Source organism: Heptranchias perlo, chromosome 4 (assembly GCF_035084215.1).
Source record: "Heptranchias perlo isolate sHepPer1 chromosome 4, sHepPer1.hap1, whole genome shotgun sequence".
Classification (NCBI taxonomy): Eukaryota; Metazoa; Chordata; class Chondrichthyes; order Hexanchiformes; family Hexanchidae; genus Heptranchias; species Heptranchias perlo.
This window is the reverse complement of record NC_090328.1, coordinates 47,466,034-47,480,860: the sequence shown is the minus strand read 5'-3', so window position 1 is coordinate 47,480,860 and position 14,827 is coordinate 47,466,034. Positions and strand designations below refer to the sequence as shown.

General features: G+C 42.2%; 1 protein-coding gene across 4 annotated transcripts in view; it reads right to left on the bottom strand.

The window, feature by feature from the left end:
• lnpep (leucyl/cystinyl aminopeptidase) overlaps window positions 1–14,827 on the bottom strand; it is a 107,484-nt gene that overhangs the window by 27,356 nt on the left and 65,301 nt on the right. For all 4 annotated transcript variants that reach the window (XM_067982882.1, XM_067982883.1, XM_067982884.1 and 1 more), the window contains exons 8-9: window positions 14,371–14,502; window positions 1,890–2,021 (exon numbers count right to left, since the gene is read on the bottom strand). In XM_067982882.1, coding sequence (XP_067838983.1) covers window positions 1,890–2,021; window positions 14,371–14,502 — 264 coding nt within the window. The remainder of the gene's footprint in view (window positions 1–1,889; window positions 2,022–14,370; window positions 14,503–14,827) is intronic.

Here is a 14,827-nt window from a genome sequence, read left to right as displayed (position 1 = left end):
TTGGCATTGAGCAGGTCTTTCCCTGTTCAGCTGGTTCCCACCCGAAAGATTGCAACCTGAAGACAAAACTGCTAAATTCACTGAGACCGGCAGCCATGAAGACCTATGCTAGCCGCGCCTCTAGCCAAGCTGTTACAGTATAACTACAACACTTGCATTGCCCAGGTATGTCCAACGCACAAAAAGCAGGACAAATCCAATCCAGTCAATTACCACGCCCATCAGTCTACTCTCAATCATCAGTAAAGTGATAGCACTGTTAACGACAGCTTCCATCAAGTGGCACTTACTCACCAATAACCTGCTAACCAATACTCAGTTTGGGTTCCGCCAGGACCACTCGGCTCCAGACCTCATTACAGCCTTGGTCCAAACATGGACAAAAGAGCTGAATTCCAGAGATGAGGTGAGAGTGACTGCCCTTGACATCAAGGCAGCATTTAACCAAATGTGGCACCAAGGAGCCCTAGTAAAATTGAAGTCAATGGGAATCAGGGGGAAAACCCTCCAGTGCCTGGAGTCATACCTAGCACAAAGGAAGATAGTAATGGTTATTGGAGGCCAATCCTCTCAGTCCCAGGACATTGTTGCAGGAGTTCCTCAGGGCAGTGTCCTAGGCCCAACCATCTTCAGCTCCACATGCAAACTCAAACTACCATTCTTTATGAGGCTCAACAGACAGCATCAGGAGGCTATTTAACTGGGATGGGAAACATCACAGGAAAACCCAATACCTTCCTCGTGCGACATGCACACAAACACCTTTCCAAGTGGATTTGCTGGATAGCTGCAAGGAGTGGGAAGCCTGGCATATTTCCCCCTACCCTAGCAGAGGTGTACAGAGCAGTTGTAACACTCCTGCTGTCACTGCAGGCAAGGTCAGTTTACTTAAAAGACCAAAGAAAAACAGGCTGTTTTTTGGCTAGCAAAATGGACTATATAGGAGACATTCTAAAATTTGTTTTTTTAAAAATTTATCGGCTTTGGGTGGAGGAAGAAATATGTGCTTTTAAAAATTCAAGCAATTTGTCCTGAACTGGTTGAACAGTTGAACTTTTACCAGGCAACCATCTTAAGTCAGTCTTAAACTCTTAATGTAAGGGTTTAATATAATCATATATAAATGGAATGTATGAATTACAAGACAGATGACAAAATTCAAAACACTCCTGCCCACTTCTCTCTACTCAAATGATTGGTGTGGTGTTTATTTTCAGAAGTATTAAGAATAGAACATTTCCCACTCTCCCCCCCAAGTAACTGCTAGATTAGAAATGGGATAGATTGGCAGAAAGAGATGGGCGGGCACTACACTATCCAAAGAGGAGCAAGGGAGCTATCCTTTGTGCCGAGGGCAACATTTATCCCTCAACTAACAGAGATTAACTGGTCATTTACTGTTTGTGGGGCCTTGCTGTGGAAAAACTGGTGGCCGCGTTTGCCTACAAAACAGTAACTGCAAAAGGTAATAGATTTCATGTGAAGCACTTTGGGATAGCCTGAGGATGTGAAAGGCGCTATATAAATGCAATTTCTTTTCTCTACTGAGACAATACTGCAGAAGTGTTTGATGCTGTAAACTAAACAGACTGCTGCACCTTATTTATTTTGTCACCATTACCAGCCGTTGGTAACTGTAGAATTTAATCCTGTCCATACTATTACAATCTTCCTGGAGATGAAAAAAAACCTTAATCTGATTTACCAAATCCCTCAGCAGGCACCTTGAGCAGTCATATGCAGATGTGCCTTAGCTCCAAGCTGTTGTCATTTAGATTCTCTACATTTGATTACTCAATATTGTTTTGTTTGAATATCTACTACTTCATCTGAAAAGATCAAAATATTTAGTCCGAATTTATAATAAACATTAAGAAAGGGATACTTACTTTAGCAATACTGTTCCACAAGTCTTCATTTTTAGTGTTCCCATACATATGTTCATTTAAGTATCTCCCAATCCCTTGCTGGAAAACAGTTTCATTCAGGAAGTCCTTCAACATCAACAGAATGGAAGCCCCCTGGAGGAGAAAGGGAGGAAATTGTTGTTCATTTTGAACGTCCTTCTTGAAATGCAAATTGCTTTGATCCTGAAACAGTTGGATTTTACAGAATTCCACCACTCCTGCAGTTGCAGGCTCAAGGCAATGTCTTTTCACTTGTGTAGGTCTGTAGACACTTACATGTTTCTGTTTTTCTGACTAACCGAGGCTGCAATGGACGGCAATTCAATACTAAAATTCAGTTGGAGACTTAATGATAAAATTCCTGAAAGACGCAGATGAGCCAGTTGCAGTGAGGTCCTTAAAATAAACAAGGACCATCAACAAAAGCATTGTTTTTGAACCCTAGATATATTGAGGCTGGTGCACCAACTAAAATTTATCAGAGTACTAATGGAAGCATTTCTGGTGCCAGTTATATCACCAGCTTCTCAGGGCAACTAAGGATGTGCAATGAATTGCCAGCAACGCCTATATCCTGAGAATAAATTTTTTAAAAAGCCACTTGCAATGATCTCTATTTTAATCTTTCTTGTGCACATATTTGAAAACTGTATTTTTTTCCAGTTATGAAACACAGGACCATAGAATGCTCAAGCACAAACAAGCCATTCAACCCATCAAGTCTGTGCCCATGCTTTTCTCCAAATGATCCACTTGGTCTAATCGCACTCTCCTGCTCAATTCCCATTCCCTTCAATATTCATCTTTTTCAACCAACTATCTAATTCTTTTTTTAAAAAGGAACTTTTGTACACTTTCAACAACGATTTGTAGGAGAATAAAGAAAAAAAAACTTTAGAAATCATCCCTTCAATTCTTTTGGCGATTCTATTAAGTTTGCGCCCTCTCATTGTTGTCGGACCAACTAGAGAAAACAATCTATTATTTAGCCCATCAAAATCATAATCACGCCTCTAGCCAAGCTGTTCCAGTACAGCTACAACACTGGCATCTACACGACAAAGTGGAAAATTGCCCAGGTATGTCCTGTTCACAAAAAGCATGACAAATCCAATCCAGCCAATTACCGCCCCATCACACTACTCTCAAATCATCAGCAAAGTGATCAAAGGAGTTATCGACAGTACAGGTTACTCTCCAATAACCTGCTCATCGATGCTCAGTTTGGGTTCCACCAGGAACATTCAGCTCCAGACCGCATTACAGCCTTGGTCCAAACATGGACAAAAGAGCTGAATTCCAGAGGCGAGGAGAGAGAGTGACTGCCCTTGATATCAAGGCAGCATTTGACAGAGTGTGGCATCAAGAAGCCCTAGTAAAATTGAAATCAATGGGAATTAGGGGGTAAACTCTCCATTGGCTGGAGTCATACCGAGCACAAAGGAAAATGGTAGTGGTTGTTGGAGGCCAATCATCTCAGCCCCAGGACATTGCTGCAGGAGTTCCTCAGGGCAGTGTCCTAGCCCCAACCATCTTCAGCTGCTTCATCAATGGCCTTCCCTCCATCATAAGTTCAGAAGTGGGGATGTTTGCAGCATTCAGCTCCATTCACAGCCCCTCAGACAATGAAGCAGTCCGTGCCCGCATGCAGCAAGACCTGGACAACATCCAGGCTTGGGCTGACAAGTGGTAAGTAACATTCGCGCCAGGCAATGACCATCTCCAACAAGAGAGTCTAACCACCTCCCCTCGACATTCAAAGGCATTACCATCACCGAATCCCCCACCATCAACATCCTGGGGGTCACTATTGACCAGAAACTTAACTGGATCAACCACAAATACTGTGGCTACAAGAGCAGGTCAGAGGCTGGATATTGTGGCAAGTGACTCACCTCCTGACTCCCCAAAGCCTTTCCACCATCTACATGGCACGAGTCAGGAGTGTGATGGAATATTCTCCACTTGCCTGGATGAGTGCAGCTCCAACAACACTCAAGAAGCTCAACACCATCCAGGACAAAGCAGCCCACTTGATTGGCACCCCATCCACCACCTTAAACATTCACTCCCTTCACCACCGGCACACCACGGCTGCAGTGTGTACCATCTACAAGACGTACTGCAGCAACTCGCCAAGGGTCCTTCGACAGCACCTCCCAAACCCATGACCTCTACCACCTAGAAGGACAAGGGCAGCAGGCGCATGGGAACAACACCACCTGCCGTTCCCCTCCAAGTCACACACCATCTTGACTTGGAAATATATCGCCGTTTCTTCATCGTCGCTGGTTCAAAATCCTGGAACTCCCTAACAGCCAGCATTCTGGGAGTACCTTCACCACACAGACTGTAGCGTTTCAAGGCGACAGCTCACCACCACCTTCTCAAGGGCAGTTAGGGATGGGCATTAAATGCTGGTCTTGCCAGCGACGCCCACATCCCATGATTAAAAAAAATTCAGAATTTCTAAAGACATAATACTTAAGATTTAAATGAAATCTTGTACAAGTTCAACACTACTCTCCTTACTTGCTGGATACATAACCAAGGATTCTGTTTGTCTTTATAGCCTTATCTACTTTCATTGCTATGACTTGTGCATTTGCACACCACAGTCCCGTTGCTTCTTTATTCCATTTAAAATATAACTATTTAAGGTTTATTTCATTTCCCGATTCTTACTCCCAAAATATATTATTTCACATTAATCTACATTGAACTTTATCTGCTATCTACTTGTCCATCCTGTAGGCCTTCTGCAGTCTTCACAATTTTTGCCACAATTTCCTATACCCCCACCCCACAAATTGATGTCAAAATTTCAATACTGTTCCCTCAATTCCCAAATCCAAATTATTTATGTACACAGTAAATAAGAACATCCCACACATAGACCCCTATGGAATACCACTCACCACACTTCTCCCTTCCAAGAAACTTAGTTTTACTGCTATCCTTTGCTTTCAGCCTTCCAACCTTGTCTATATCCATGTGGGAAGATTTGCCTTAATTCCATGTGCCATTATCTTCACCATAATTCTCTTATGATTTACATGGATTTTCAAAAAACATTTAATCACATCCACTGCATTTTCTTTATCCATCCTGTTATTTCTTGAAAAATTCTGTAGGGTTGGTCAAGTACGATCTGCTTTTTAGAATCCATGCTGTCTGGCTCCAATTAACGCATGTTCCTCCAAGTGCTTAGTCATTTCATAATATAGACTCCAGTAGTTTACCAACGGAAAGTATTACTAACCGGCTTATAATTTCTAAGCTTACCCTTGTCTCCTTTTATCAAAGAGGGAGTCACATTTTCCTCCTCCAGTCAACTGGCACAAGTTTTCTTTCCTCAGAATTATGGAAAGCTATAGTAAGGACATCTGCTATTCTTTAGCTTCCTTCTGCATTTTCAAAAGTACAAAGTAAGGACCTAGTGCTTTATCTACCTTAAGCTTAAGTGCAGTCTTTAGTTAGAAGGTTGTGGGTTCAAGCCCCACTCCAGAAACAAGCACATGAATATAGTATTAAGGGATGAGATGTTAAACAGAGGTCCTGTGATCCTTCATATCACACACTGCTTAAGATTGCAAGTGGGTGGGGCCATGCAGCTACAATCAGAATTCACCTGCCCACTTTGAAAACAGCTGCTGTGATAGGTGCAACATGCACTGTAGTCTGATAATTTGTTGTTAAAATACCTCTATCTGGTATATTGCTAGCAGTAGAATTGCTATGTTAGAAATTCCATGAGCTGCAGGAATACTACCTTAAGTCAGAATTGTTCAGAATTAACTAACTTTTATATAAATTCAAAATTTATGGGAAAAAAAGTTACTCTAAAAAAGGAGTTAAAATCCAGTAAGGAAACAGCTTTTTTAAAAAAGCTCTGCTTCATGATTTATAATATCTATACAGTCCTATATTAAAAAAAAGAGGCTGGGGAAAGGTATAAACACAAAAAAAGTGCCATCCAATGAACCCTTCTGAGAACTGGATGTGTATGGACACCGTGATACCCTCCACTGTCAAGTAGCCTGCTAGCACTCTGTCTAGGCAGACATTTAGAATGACCATTTGGGAAAGGTGCTCAATGGCTGCTGGCACACATGAAACCACAGATCAGCAAGGGCCAGCACCTTGAGGAAAAGGAGAGAAAAAAGGGAAAAAAAGTGGGTTCAGAGAGGAGAAGCAGAAAGTAAAACAAATGACCTTATTTCCTAGAATCAAGTTGGAATTCAACCAAAGCTGACTGAAGACAAGTGTTTTGTTTTATCTCCTGCGCTTCCACTATTGTTGGCATTTGCTGAAAGGAGCTGTGGAAAAGTAGATCTAAGGATATCCTCGGGGGAAGGCAGGGAAAAAAAAGAGAAACAAGAGATCACATTTCCTAGCTGCAGCAGGCTAATTGTTGACCTTTCAATTCCACCCACAGGGGGAATTCATTTTTCTCACTCGCCCACACTGCAACCGCCGTGGGGAATTGAAAGGTCAAACAGTACATGGGGGAGGGGTTGGACAGAATAAAGCTTTTGCAATCATTAATAGTGAAATACAAAGCAAACACTTCAAAGTGTTATACATGTTATACATATCAATCAGGTTGGATCTTTAAAGCTTTGTCCCCAGCAGATGGCAGCTGTTCCTAATTGTGTAGTTTATGCTTGTAAACTAAGCTCAACAACACATCAAATGATTTGATAAGGGCTTTGCAAACAGGCAAACTCTGCTCCTGATTGGCTGGGAGTGATGTAATAATTTATGAATATTACATTTTAAGTGATATTAATTTTTGCTTTCACCGGCTATTCCTACAAATAAAGTATCAGCACCAGACAATAAATATCATTGTCTAGGCAGGAAAGTAAGCTGTGAGGAGCACACAGAGTCTGTAAAGCAGTATGGACAGGTTAAGTGAGTGGGCAAGATGGTGGCAGATGGAGTATAATGTGGGGAAATGCGAGGTTATTCACTTTGGTAGGAAGAATAGAACAACAGAATATTTTTTTAAATGGTGAGAAACTATTAAATGCTGGTGTCCAGAGAGACTTGGGTGTCCTCGTACAAGAAACACAAAAGGTTAGCATGCAGGTACAGCAATCAATTAGGAAAGCAAATAGAATGTTGGCCTTTATTGCAAGGGGGTTGGAGTACAAGAGTAAGGAAGTTTTACTACAATTGTACAGGGCATTGGTGAGACCTCACCTGGAGTACTGAGTTTTGCTCCTTATCTAAGGATATACTTGCCTGAGAGGGGGTGCAACAAAGGTTCACTAGATTAATTCCTGGGATGAGAGGGTTGTCCTATGAGGAGAGGTTGAGTAGAATGGGCCTATACTCTCGAGTTTAGAAGAATGAGGGGTGATCTAATTGTTTCCTATGGCTGGGGAGTCTAGAACTAGGGGGCATAGTTGTAGGATAAGGGGTCGGCCGTTTAAGACCAAGTTGAGGAGGCATTTCTTTACTGAGGGTTGTGAATCTTTGGAATTCTCTACCCCAGAGAGTTGTGGATGCTGAGTCATTGAATATATTCAAGGCTGAGACAGACAGACAGATTTCTGGACTCTAGGGGAATCAAGGGATTTGGGGATCGGGCAGGAAAGTGGAGTTGAGGTCGAAGATCAGCCATGGTCTTATTGACTGGCGGAGCAGGCTCGAGGCGCCGCGTGGCCTACTCCTGCTCCTTTTTCTTATATTCCAGACCTTGTGCTTGAAATCAGGCAAAATTAATTGTGCTCTTGAACTCTCCAGCTGTTTGGAATAACTGGTTAGAGTGGTCAATATCTGATTTTAAATATAAAAAAACTCAATAATGTTGCATTTCAAGGGCCCATCTTGGTTAAATGCAGCAGCAACCCTTTAACCTAGCAAAATGTCCCAAAGCACTTAACAGTTGGATGTTGGACCTGAGCAGGAATAGGAGAGGTGGTTAGGTGTCAAAAATGCATTTAATTTAGTGAGTTTTAAGGAGGATTTTAAAAGGTGGGGACAGATGTGATGAGAAGGGGTTTAAACAAAGAAAGTTTGTGTGTGGGAACTTGCATCAATTTGTGCACAAGGTCCCACAAATAGCAATGCGATGAATGAAAAGATAATTTTTTTTTGGTGGTGCTGGTCGAGGGTAAACATTGGCCAGGACACCAGAAGAAATCCTCAGCCATTCCTCAAATACTGCCATGGGATCTTTTACATCCACTTGAGCAAGACGACAGGGCCTCAGTTTAATGCATTATCTTAACGACATCACCTGGAACAATACAGGACTCCCTTTGCACTGCACTGAAATATCTGATGAGATTATGTGCTCAAGTCCTGGATTATGTGCTCAAGTCCAAGTTCGGGAACCCACGACCTTCTGACAGAAATGCCAAAGTGCTACTACTGACTAAGGCAGAGGGTACAGGCAGGGATGCAAGACTGGGTGAGGTGGCTGAAGGAGAGTGCAAAGATAAAAAGGGACAAAGCTGCAAAAGGGAAATGAAGATCAGAACAAGGATTTTAAAATTGATGCACTAAGGAACAGGGTGCCAATGTAGATTGGTGACAATTAAGCTGATAGGCAAAGAGGATTTTATTCAGACCAGGATGCAGTCTGTGGAGTTCTGGGTGATGTTAAGTTTATTGAAGGTAGAGGATGGAAGGCCAGTGAGGGAGCATGGGAAAAGTTGAGTCCTGAGGTGACAAAGACCTGGATAATGGTTTCAGGTGCAGTGCATGAGAGACAAGTTCAAGGGTAATCACAGCAGTTTTGACAATGGGGTAAACAATGATTGGAGAGAGGAAACAATTGGGAAAGGAGAGGATGCCTTTACATTTTTTTTTGGGTCAGACAGGTGTCTGACACACATGGAAGGAAACCCATCATGTTTTAAGATTCTCCAAATCACACTACTGGGATATCTACACCCATAGTTGGATTTTTGTTTGCCCAATAGGAAATGCACACTCTCCCACACTAAGACACATCCCACTTACCCAAGCACGGAGAACTTAGACACAGGTCGGCAGAGCCAAGTCTTCAGGGCCCATTCTATCTGCTTTCTGGTGCTCGTCAGCTATGATCACCCTGTTCATTGGGGCACTGGCTTCCAGGGTTATCTAGAATCAGATGGGAAGAATCCCAGGCCCAGTGACAGGGATGTGGAGTTCATCTCAGAATCAAACATGACAGTGAGGTTGTGTACTATCAGCCTCAATCTGAATCACTGCAAACAGTGATCTGCAAGCATGGATCTGCTGTTCCACAATTAGCCACAGACAATTAGAGATTGACTTGTAATCTTCTCTCCCTCCCGGTGAAGAAATACTTTGCTGCCGTTCCCATTGAATATACAACCACACTTGGACACTCCACACGTGGAATTATTAGGTTTGAACTACTTCTTGCCACCTGGAGGCAAACCCACAATTTATGTACAACTTTAATACAAAAATCTAATTAATAGGAGGCATGGCAGGGTGGTGAACATGTACAGGCCGGACGGGTTGCACTTCAACGGAGCCGGGACCAATGTCCTCTCGGGGAGATTCGCTAATGCTGGGGGGGGGGGGTTTAAACTAGCATGGCAGGGGGATGGGAACCCAAGTGTAGATTCAGATGGGACGGATTCAAAACTGGAGATAGTAACTCTACAACAAAGGAGTTTGGCAGTGCTTAAATGGTATGTACCTCAATGCGAGAAGTGTAGTGAATAAGGTAGATGAGCTGAGGGCACAGATAGACACATGGAAGTATGATATCTTAGCTATAACTGAAACATGGCTTAATAGGGGTAGGAATGGCAGCTCAACATTCCTGCTTACAGGGTTTTCAGATGAAAGAGAGAGGGGTGGCAGTATTGGTTAAAGAAGCAATTACAGCTGTGAGGAGGGATGATATGTTAGAAGGATCTTCAAATGAGGCCATATGGGTTGAGCTAAGGAACAAAAAAGAGGCAGTCACACTATTTGGGGGTCTATAGTACACTTCCAGCAGTCAGAGGGAGATAGAAGAGCAAATATGTAGGCAAATTTTTGAGACGTGCAAAAACAATAGGCAGTAATAGTAGGATTTCAACTACCCTAATATTAACTGGGATACAATCAGTGCAAAAGGTATAGAGGGTGCAGAATTCTTAAATTGCATTCAGGAGAACTTTTTTAGCCAGTACATAGCAAGTCCAAGAGGGAGGACAGTTCTGGATTTAGTTTTAGGGAATGAAGCAGGGCAGATGGAAGGAGTATCAGTGGGAGAGCATTTTGGTGGTAGTGATCATAATTCAGTTAGATTTAACATAGTTACAGAAAAGGACAGAGATAGAACAGGAGTAAAAGTTCTCAAATGGGAAAAGGCCAATTTTACTAAGCTGAAAAATGATTCAGCAAAAGTGGACTGGAAACAGCTACTTGAAGGTAAGTGTCAGAGCAGTGGGAGGCATTCAAGGAGGAAATTGAAGGGGTTCAGAGCAAGCATATTCCCACAAAGAAAAAAGGGTGGGGTTGCCAAATCTAGAGCCCCCTGGATGACGAGGAGCATACAGGATAAGAGAAGGCAAAAAAAAGTCAGACACCGAGAACTCAAGCCTAGATGAGTATAGAAAATACAGGAGTGAACTTAAAAAGGAAATTAGGAAAGCAAAGAGAGGGCATAAAAAAATACTGGCAAGTAAAATTAAGGAAAACCCAAAAATGTTTTATAAATACAAGAGCAAGAGGATAACTAAGGAAAGCGTAGGGCCTATTAGAGACCAAAGAGTTAACTGATGTGTGGAAGCAGATGATGTGGGTATGGTTCTTAATGAATATTTTGCATCTGTCTTCACAAAAGAGGGGGATGATGTAGACATTGTAGTTAAGGAGGAGGAGTGTGAAATATTGGATGGGATAAACAGTGAGAGGGGAAGTATTATGGGGTTTATCATCTTTGAAAGTAGATAAATCACCAGGCCCGGATGAAATGTATCCCAGGCTGTTAAGGGAAGCATGGGAGGAAATAGCAGAGGCTCTGACCATCATTTTCCGATCCTTCCTGGCTACAGGCGTGGTGCCGGAGGATTGGAGGACTACTAATGTACCGTTGTTTAAAAAAGGGAGAAAAAGGATAGACTGAGTAATTACAGGCCAGTCAGTCTAACTCAGTGGTGGGCAAGCTATTGGTTTATCCTGTCCCTCAGAATTGATTCCATCATTTGGAAAGGCACAGATTGGTCAAGGACAGTCAGCATGGATTTGTTAACGGGAAGGTCGTATCCGACTAACTGGATTGAATTTTTTGATGTGGTAACAAGGAGGGTCAGTGAGAATAGCACGTTTGATGTCGTCTACACGGACTTTAGCAAGACTTTTGACAAGGTCCCACATGGCAGACTGGTCAAAAAGGTAAAAACCCATGGGATCCAAGGAAAAGCAGCAAATTGGATCCAAAAGCTCAGTGGCAGGAAGCAAAGGGTAATGGTCAACAGGTGCTTTTTTGACTGAAAGGCCGTTTCCAGTGGGGTTCTGCAGGGCTCAGTACTAGGTCCACCATTCCCTGTAAGATGCGCGCGTGCGCGACCGCGCAGCAGTCCGTTGTGTGCTGCGCACTTCAGCACTCGGTCCGCACACCAAACATGGGCCAGGACTCCCAAAGTGGAGGTCACGGCTGTGCTGACTGTTATGGTTTTAGTAGCACCAAGCACTGGGATTTTAGTTTATTTCATTATCCTTGATCCAAACATGTTTGCTCGGCTTCCAAACCGGAGATCATAATTAATGGTGGCTGCACCACCCAGCATGCGGCACGGTACAAAATGTACCCTATCTAAATCAGTGGAGCCCACGCGCAGGCACAGGAGAGGCTCATTGTTGGGCAGCGTGTACTGAGCATGCACAGACAATGGAAGCTGCGGGAAGAAGTGTAGCCGCTGCAGGCAAGAGGATTGGAGGGAGTAGGTTAATAAACCCCAGGGGGACCAAGCCCAGGTTTCACAAACACAGAGTACGGCCCCGAATATAAAAATGAACATTATCCTCCCCTCGCTACCCGCCTGTTTCCGGTTTCTCCCCTTTCGTTCCGGCCTAACTCACAACGAAAGGCCCGTGGCCCCTCGCATGCATGAAACTCTGGGACAGAGAGGAGGTGCTGGGAATTCTCAGCCAATCAGGGAGCATCTGTGAATGAAGGAGAAATGGTGACCGGTCAGGGAGCATCTGAATGAAGGGGAAATGGTGACCGGTCAGAGACCAGGCTCCAAACAGTATACTGTCCGATCGATCAATAAAGAGAGAGATAGAGTATATATATTTCATTGGACAAAGTGTATATATATGAAGAAATAGTGTACGCGCAAATTTGACAAATAGTGTACACGCGCAAAAACACACACACACACAAACTGATTTGAGTTTCCAATCAGAAAACTTCAGCAAACGAGGATTCAGTAAAGATTCAGTGAGGAGATGCATTCAATTAAATGAAATCTTTTCACATCCAGTGCAAATTGTGGAGAACTATTACTTTAGTCTAAAGACAAACATATTTAAGGCATTGGTAGCAAATAACATTGGAGGGAGTCTACAATTAGTGCAATTAACACTTTTTGTCACCATCCTATTTGACATTAGCTTCTGAAGTAAACTACAAATGAACCCAAATTACCTGGCATTTTGTAATAATCATTTGTAAATGTGAAATATGGAAATTAATAAATTAAGTAATTCTGACAGATCTTGTGTAATACTACAACTGTGCTAAAATATACTTTCCAATCACACTGGTACATTGTAATCCAAACAATGAAATTGATTTAAATTGTTTTATACAACTGCTACCCAAAAGCCCTCAGTTGCCCCAAGGATTGTCTCTTTTTAATCTTTGTCTGTTGCCTTCCTCAGTTCAAGTTCTTCATGAGCAAACTGCTCCCTGCCTTACATAGAGGCAGTCAAAAATAACGAGACCTGCAAGACGTTCAGTTGTAGTGCAATAACTTTTTAAACCCTGCTGCGGATTCAATGGTGGGTGGATGGGTGGGGCGGCAGCAGCTTTAATTAAATTGTTCCCCATTCCCAAATTCACAATGACTGATTTGACAGCTGTTTTGTATTTGACTCAATTTAAAAATTCTGATTGATGCCAACAGAAAAAAAAGTTTACAGAGTCATTAAGCTGATGGGAACAATTCTAATCAGATAATTGTTAATAAAATATAACGAGATTGGTCTGCTCAATCCTAGTGCAACTTATGAAACCCATTTCATAAATTATATAAATCGGTCAATAACATTAAATTGTTACAATTACCCATTATTTTATACATTTGTTCTGTTTGTTACATACTCTGACTAAAGTTTTCTTAAAAGATGTTCTATTCAAAGTTGTGATTTATTTATTTTTACAGTGGTGTACGCAGCCTTTATATCAGTGCACAAACCCAAATTCATTCCGCACATGACCGAAAAAAATTAGAGGGAACATTGACTAGGTCCCTTGCTTTTTAAGAAATATATTAATGATTTAGACTTAAATGTAAGGGGGCATGATTAAGAAGTTTGCAGATGATATAAAAATTGGCCGTGTGGTTGATAGTGAGGAGGAAAGCTGTAGCCTGCAGGAAAATATCAATGGACTGGTCAGGTGGGCAGAAAAGTGGCAAATGAAATTCAATCTGGAGAAGCGTGAGTAATGCATTTGGGGAGGGCAAATAAGGCAAGGGAGTACACAATAAATGAGAGGATACTGAAAGGTGTAGAGGAAGAGAGGGACCTTGGAGTGCATGTCCACAGATCTCTGAATGTAGCAGGCCAGGTAGAAAAGGTGGTTAAGAAGGCATACAGGATACTTTCCTTTATTAGCCAAGGCATGGAATATAAGAGCAGGGAGGTTATGCTAGAACTGTATAAAACACTAGTTAGGCCACAGCTTGAGTACTGCATATAGTTCTGGTCACCACATTACAGGAAAGATATGATTGCACAAGAGAGGGTACAAAGGAGATTCACGAGTACGTTGCCAGGACTGGAAAATTTTAGCTATGAGAAAAGATTGGATAGGCTGAGGTGGTTTTTTTTTGGAACAGAGGAGGCTGAGGGGTGATTTAATTGAGGTGTATAAAATTATGAGGGGCCTAGATAGAGAGGATAGGAAGAACCTATTTCCCTTAGCAGAGAGGTCAATAACCAGGGGGCATAAATTTAAAGTAATTGGTAGAAGGATTAGAGGGGAGCTGAGGAAAATTTTTTTCACCCAGAGGGTGATAGGGGTCTGGAACTCACTGCCTGAAAGGGTGCTAGAGGCAGAAACCCTCAACTCATTTAAAAAGTATCTGGATGTGCACTTGAAGTGCCGTGACCTACAAGGCTACGGACCAAGTGCTCAAAAGTGGGATTAGGCTGGGTGGCTCTATTTCGACCAACACAGACACAATGGGCCGAATGGCCTCCTTCTGTACTGTAAATTTTTTATGTTTCTAAGATATTATTTGTATAAATGGACTTTACTTATTACCTTTTCATATGAAATTGAATCAAATATTTCCTCAATTTGTTCAGCAGTTTCAACTCGAGTGGAGAGTGGGTGGGATGAATTCATTGAATCCTTCTCCATTGCCTTGAAGCGAGTTTGCAAAAAGCGGTCACTCTGTAAACAAAGCACAAAAACAAAAAAGGAATGAATTGCCTTCCCAACTTGCTATTATTCTGGATGAAATGACCAAGTACGAAATGGACAGAGATGGTATAAATCTATCTGAAAATCAGACTGTATATTATATTTCTGTAAGATACAAGCAGGTGAAAAGAGATACTGCATCTTCCAGTATCTTCAATGAGTAGCTTGCATTTTACAGAAATACAAAAAAGGTAAATAGAGAGATCCCATGCTCCCAGTAAAGAGCCTGGTTGAATGGAAGTTCAGGTTGGAAATCAGCAATACTCTGTTGCAACCCTATCCCCAACCTGTGCTT